This window comes from Glycine soja, chromosome 6, assembly GCF_004193775.1.
Source record: "Glycine soja cultivar W05 chromosome 6, ASM419377v2, whole genome shotgun sequence".
NCBI classification, from domain to species: domain Eukaryota; kingdom Viridiplantae; phylum Streptophyta; class Magnoliopsida; order Fabales; family Fabaceae; genus Glycine; species Glycine soja.
In genome coordinates this window covers 35,996,452-36,003,828 of record NC_041007.1, presented here as the reverse complement: position 1 = coordinate 36,003,828, position 7,377 = coordinate 35,996,452, and the positions used below count along the sequence as shown (strand labels likewise).

Below are 7,377 nucleotides of genomic sequence, written 5' to 3'. Positions count from 1 at the left end.
GTAAGTCAAGAAAGAAACTGCAAATTTTCTCTCAAGTAGAAGGAGTTGAGAAGAATGGCAGAAGGTGGTAGTAGCAGTTTCGTGCAATCTGCAATTCCAAGGTTTGATGGTCATTATGATCATTGGACAATATTGATGGAGAATTTTCTCCGCTCCAAAGAATATTGGGATCTCATTGAGAATGGGATATTGGTGGTGGCAGATGGAATAGAGCCTACGGAGGCACAATGCAAATTGATCGAGGAGTAGAAGTTGAAGGACTTAAAGGTAAAGAATTATCTCTTACAAGCAATAGATCGTGAAGTCCTTGAAACAATCCTCAAGAGGGACACAACAAAAAATATATGGGATTCAATGAAGCAAAAATTTCAAGGTTCAACCAGGGTCAAAAGGGCTCAACTGCAAGCTTTATGCAAAGATTTTGAGATTCTTCAAATGAAGAAAGGAGAGACAGTGAATGCATATTTTTCTCGTACTCTAGCCATAGCCAACAAAATGAAGGCTCATGGTGAAAGTATGAGTGAAACAGTCATTACTGCAAAGATTTTGAGATCAATGGTCTCAAAATTTGATTATGTGGTATGCTCAATTGAAGAATCCAAAAAATTAGACATGATGACTATTGATGAGTTGCAAAGTAGTTTTCTTGTTCATGAGCAGAGGATGAGAAGTCGTGGAGAAGAAGAGAAGGTTTTGAAGATCTCCCACGAAGACAAAGCAGGTAGAGGTAGAGGTAGAGGTAACGGTTCATCCATAGGAGGTTGAGGCAGAGGAAGGGGAGGACAATCCTTCAATAAAGCTGCTATTGAATGTTTCAAATGTCACAAGTTAGGACATTATCAATATGAGTGTCCTGATTGGGAGAAAAATGCCAATTATGTTGAATTAGCAAAGGAAAAAGATGAAGAATTGTTATTAATGTCTTATGTTGAACTATAGCAAGCCAAGATGGAAGAAGTGTGGTTCCTTGACTCCGGTTGCAGCAATCATATGACTAGAAACAAGGAGTGGTTCTCAGAACTGGATGAAAGCTTTAGCTAAACTGTAAAACTTGGCAATAACACCAGAATGGTTGTTGTGGGAAAAGGTATCATTCGTATGCAAGTGAATGGATTTACTCAGGCAATTACTGGTGTCTATTATGTTCCTAAACTTAAGAATAATCTATTGAGCATAGCCAACTTCAAGAAAAAGGCTTGATTATTTTGATTCAACATGGGAAGTGTAGGGTATATCACCATGAGAAAGGATTAATTATGCAGACAGATATAAGTGGAAATAGAATGTTTTCTTTGTTGGCTACCATGATACCAAAAGCTTCTTCATGTTTCCAAATAGTATCAGAAAATGAATCTCATCTTTGGCATTGTTGGTTTGGTCACTTAGGCTACAACAGATTGAGGACACTTTTTGATAAGAAGATGGTAAAGGGGCTGCCTTCGGTCAAGATTCTGAAGAAGATATGCATAGAATGTTTAACTGGCAAGCAACACAGAGACTCTATGCCTAAGAAGAGTTTATGGAGAACATCAAACAAGCTACAACTTGTGCATGCAGACATATGCGAGCCTATTAAACTGGAATCAAACAGCAAAAAGAGGTACATCCTAAGTTTTATTGATGATTTCACTCGTAAAACTTGATTTATTTCTTACATGAAAAATCCGAAGCTTTTCCCATGTTTAGAAATTTTAAAGCTCATGTTAAAAAGGAGATTGGTGCATATATTGCTTCTTTGAGGACAAATAGAGGTGGTGAATTTACCTCAAATGAGTTTGTAGAATTTTGCAAAGATCAAGACATTAGTAGACAATTGACTGTAGCCTAAATACTCTTCAACAAAACGAAGTTGCAGAGAGGAAAAATAGAATGATAATGAACATGGTGCATTCTACGTTAGCTAAGAAGCAGGTTCCTAAAATGTTTTGGCCCGAAGCTGTAAAATGGAGTGTGGATATCCTTAATAGATGTCCTATTGTGGCTGTGCAGAATAAAACCCCAGAAGAAGCATAGAGTGATGTGAAGCCAATGGTTGATTACTTTCGAGTTTTTGGGTGTGTAGCTCATGCACATGTCCCAGACCAGAAGAGAAGCAAATTAGATGACAAAAGCAAGAAGTTTATTTTCTTGGGAGTAAGTGATGAATCAAAGGCATACAGATTATATGATCCAGTTTCCAAGAAAATCATCATTAGCAAGGATGTGATTTTTCAAGAAGATGAATGCTGGAATTGGGGCAAAAGCAATGAAGAATGCAGTTCAGATGTTTTAAAGTGGAACGATAATGATGATGATGAGAATAGCATGGAAGATGGAATAGAAAATAATGATGAAGAAGACAACATTGAAGGAGAAGGAAGTGATGTTGATACAAGAAATTCAAGTGAAACTGGTGCTTCTTCTAGTGAATCAATTGAAGATGATTCACCAATTCTGAATGAAGGGAGGGTAAGAGGACCACCATCTTAGGCAATAGACTATGTAACAGGTGAAGGTTTGTCAGATGAAGATGGTCTGAATGCTATGATAATGTTCACTGAAGGTGACCCACTTACATTTGAACAAGCTGTCAAGAGTAAGAAGTGGAGGGATGCAATGATGGCAGAGATTGAATCAATAGAAAAGAATAAGACTTGGAAGCCAACTATTCTACCAACAAGGGTGAAGCCAATTGGATTTAAGTGGCTTTTCAAGACCAAACTTAATGAGAATGGAGAGGTAGACAAGTACAAAGCAAGGCTAGTGGCGAAGGGGTATGCACAGTAGTATGGAGTTGATTATACTGAAGTTTTTGCTCCAGTTGCTAGACTTGACACCATTCGATTAATACTTGCTTTGGCAGCACAAAACAATTGGGATGTTTTTCAGCTAGATGTAAAGAGTGCATTTCTTCACGGTGAACTCAATGAAGAAATCTTTGTGCAACAACCATTGGGATATGAGAAGAAAGGTGAAGAAGGCAAAGTTTACAAGCTAAGAAAGACATTGTATGGCTTGAAGCAAGCACCAAGGACGTGGTATAGCAAGATAGAGGCTTACTTTGTTCGAGAAGGCTTTGAAAGGTGTTTATATGAACACACACTGTTCACAAAGTTGAAGGAAGTAGGTAAAATTTTAATAGTAAGTCTTTATGTTGATGATTTAATATATATTGGAAATGACAAAAGTATGTATGATGATTTTAAGAATTCCATGATGTTGGAATTTGACATGACTGATTTGGGGAGGATGAGATACTTTCTCGGGATTGAAGTAGTACAAAGTTTAGATGGGATTTTGTGTGTTAGAGAACGTATGCTCATGAAATTTTAGGAAGGTTTGGAATGGATAAAAGCAATTCAGTGAAGAATCCTATTGTTCCAGGCACGAAATTGTCAAAGGATGAAGCTAGAACCAAAGTTGATGAAACTTTGCTCAAACAGGTAGTTGGCAGTATGGTGTACTTGACTACAACTCGACCTGATTTGATGTATGGAGTGAGTCTTATTAGTAGATTCATGTCTTGTCCAACTGAATCTCATTGGCTTGCAACAAAAAGAATATTAAGGTATTTGAAAGGTACAACTAAGCTTGGAATTTTCTACAAAAAGGGTGGTTACACAAATTTGGTGGCTTACACTGACAGTGATTTTGCTGGTGATTTGGATGATCGCAGGAGCACTTTTGGCTTTGCATTCTTACTTGGTTCTGGAGCAGTTTCATGGTCTTCTAAAAAAACAGCCTGTAGTGACATTGTCTACTACTGAGACTAAGTACATATCTGTTGCGTTTTGTGCTTGCCAGTGTGTTTGACTGAGAAGGGTTTTAGAGAAACTTGGTCATAAGGAGGAAAAGAGTACTTTGATTCAGTGTGACAACAATTCTACTATACAACTATCAAAGAATTCTGTTTTTCACGGCAGATGCAAACATATTGATATAAGGTTTCATTTTCTTAGAGATTTGACTAGAGACAAAGTTGTGGAGTTGAGTTACTGTAATTCTCAAGAACAGGTTGCAGACATAATGACAAAGCCTCTCAAGTTAGAACAGTTCTTGAAATTACGGAGTATGCTGGGAATGATTGATGCATCAGTGGTAAACTAAATGTTTGTTTTCTTTTTGCATATAGTTTAAGGGAGGGGAATGTTGTAGTCAATTGCTTTTATTGTTTCTGATTTTTATTTGGTTTATTATTCTGTTATATAGGGACACGTAAATAAGAGTTAGTTTCTTTTTATCAATTAGTCACCCATGTTATAGGCCATGTAAAACGTGGACCAGTTATTTGTTTTTTGTTTTATATATATTGTAAGGAGGCTAACTGCAGTAGTTTTATTTTTAGATTGAAGAACGAGCATTCTCTCTAAAAACATGTATGTCATTGTTCTCTTTTAACAAATTGGAAGAGGAAAACATATAAGAGGAGCAAGTTTCTTAAAGACGTGTTTCAATAAAATAAACTCGCTTGTTGGTCTTTGGTTCTTTCATTCTATCTCTCAATCTGTGTATGAGCAGCAGTCATAAAATTAATTGACTCTTTACTTACTCGCCTAGATATGCATCCTTTAGACCTAGGCATGCACCTATGGATATGCATGGTCAGCCGAGTCAATTTTGCTTAAACCCAGAATCCAATCCAATCAAATTTAATTCGGTCGAGTCGATTTTTGTTAAACCTAGAATTCAATTCAATCAAATTTAATCGGTTTAATTCGATTCGATTTTCAGATTTTTTTTTTTTTAAACCCAACCTAACTCATTTATAAACGATTTGGTTCGGACTAGCGGGTTACCCATTTAAATCTTTTCTTAGAACTACTATTTTATATCATAATTTATCAAAATATCTAATATAGTTAACACAATATTATCAAATGCATAGTAGAATTGATTCATTTAATATCATCAACATAATATTCAAAAATAGACTAATACAACTTAAAATAAAATATTCTTCAACGATATTTATTATAATAGTATGAATCAACTATTTTTTGTAATAAACTTTGCTACAATCAGATTTACTACAACCAAATTTGTCACAACTAGATTTGCTGAATCAAATGAACAAAATATGATTTACTAATATTACAAACATACAGAAAAAATAAATATGAAAAAAAGTAAAATAAATAACAATATACCTTAAAGTAATACCTTAAGAACACTAGTAGTCTCAATATTTGCAGTTCCAACACTTGTCGTTCTAAAATTAATAGTATTTAAAATCAAACCAAATAACTCTAAAATTTTAAACACAATCCAGTTAACACAAAAATTAATTTATATTTTATAAAAATATAAAAATGAAATAAGAAATTACACACCTAATTCAATTTGTTGTTGCTTCATGTATTTCAACTTGCAATTCATTAACACTTTGCTTAGCATATCTTAAGCCAATTTTGGACACAAATGAGAGCTTCAGCAATAATGAGACTCAAAGAACTATGAAATGAATCTAGAATTCTACCTCTTGTACTAGTCATAAATGTAAAGTTAGATCATACCGTGAATACATGAATACCAATATGTTTCTAATCATACAGGAAAGAATCTAATATCGACATGATTTCAATTTTTACCAATTCAAAATGTCAAACTCAAGATGATCATCTCTGACATCATCCTCCAAAAACCTATCATATATATATTACATGTCCACGGGTTGGGTTAATGGATCTACAAATCTAAAGTCGTGATCTAACTTGTATATGAACAATTTTGATCGACCAATTCAATTTTAATCCAAATACATAAATGACTCAATTCAAACTGTTCGGATCGATTTAAATCAAGTTAAATTCACATGTGACCTCGTACCCATGAACACCTCTACCTACACCTCACTTGTTTTTTTTTTTTTTTTTACATTCCAGGTCTATTTTATTATTATTATTATTATTATTATTATTATTATTATTATTATTATTATTTCAATTTCTCGGCTATATGAAGAAAAAAAATAACAAAACAGTTTAAAAGTAATACTCCACCTTTAGTGTTATCAAATACGGATTTTGTAACAATTAATATATACCACTGATAGACATAATCTTAAAATTAAAATATATTGTGGAGGAGTTGTTGCCCCGTAAGTAGGTCCAAAACTACTCTATCCATGTAAATTGTTGTGGTGATTCTCAAATATTAACTATTTAGCATCATAAATGATTAAGGTACACAACCACGTATGTGTTGGTTCTTTCAAACTCAAGTCTTGGCCGGGCATCGATCTCATCCTTTATGACTGAGCTATGACAACCTTTCATCCTTCACCACAACTTCAAACTTGAAAAGTCTCAGTTTCACTGTATTTTCCAAACATCTTGGAAATAAACAGTTGACAAGAGTAGAAAGTGTCTAAATTTAATATTAAAAAAAGAGAGTTAAATATTATTAAATCAATAATAACAGTTAAGTACTAAACTCAATTTATATATATATATATATATATATATATATATATATATATATATATATCCCAAAATTAATTAAATGCTTTGATCATTTGAATTAAGGTTTCCAAATTGCTTAATATCTTTATCAACAAGCCTTATGCTTTCAAATTGATTACTATCTTCAAGTTAAGCTCAAAATATCTTCATCAACATGCCGTATGGAAGTGATCCTTTTAATTATAGTGGAAAGTGTTAGTGGAAAGTGTTGGAATTAGTTTAAAGTCAATTCAGTCCTTAATGAGTTGTACCTGAGTTGTTAGTTTGTTTTTTTGTTATTTTCAGTTAGAAGGAACAATCTGCAAATTTAAGTTTTGTAGAATAATTGTAAAGTGGTCCCTATGATGATTGTATAAAAACCAGTTTGTTCGATGAAAGTAGATTACCATTTTCAGTTTCACTATTAGTTCTCATTGTTTCACTGCTTGCTGTACAAACAAACTATAAAGGTGACAAATTTGAATGAATTTTAGTCTTGAATGATGAAGACAAGAGAGAAAGAAAGTGAGGAAGAGAATGAAACAAGGAGAACTAATTGTGAAACTAAAAATGGTAACTAGCTTTTATTGAACAAGCTGATTCCATTTATACAACCATCACAGGGACCACTTTATAATTATTCTACAAAACTTGACTTTGTAGATTGGTCTTTCTAACTGAAAATAATAGAAAATTAACTAACAAAACTATCAACTGAGATACAATTCATCAAGGACACTGAATTGACTTTGAACTAACTCCATCACTAAATTGACTTTGAACTAACTCCATCAGAAAGTCTAATTCAAGTTGGCTATTTTTCCCTTAATCATGACGCTATTCTATCGAAGCATCTTCATCACAGTGTTTCTTGTTTTTTTACGAAAGGAACACCTTTCTTAATTTCCCCTTTATAAGAGTCCTAGTTAATTAACCTATTCAACACAACCCACGCAAG

General features: G+C 33.5%; 1 protein-coding gene across 1 annotated transcript; it reads left to right on the top strand.

The window, feature by feature from the left end:
* The first annotated feature begins 354 nt into the window (after positions 1-354).
* LOC114416163 lies at positions 355-765 on the top strand. The gene has a single exon (XM_028381032.1). The coding sequence runs from the start codon at positions 355-357 to the stop codon at positions 763-765; it is 411 nt and encodes a 136-aa protein (XP_028236833.1).
* The last annotated feature ends 6,612 nt before the right edge of the window (positions 766-7,377 follow it).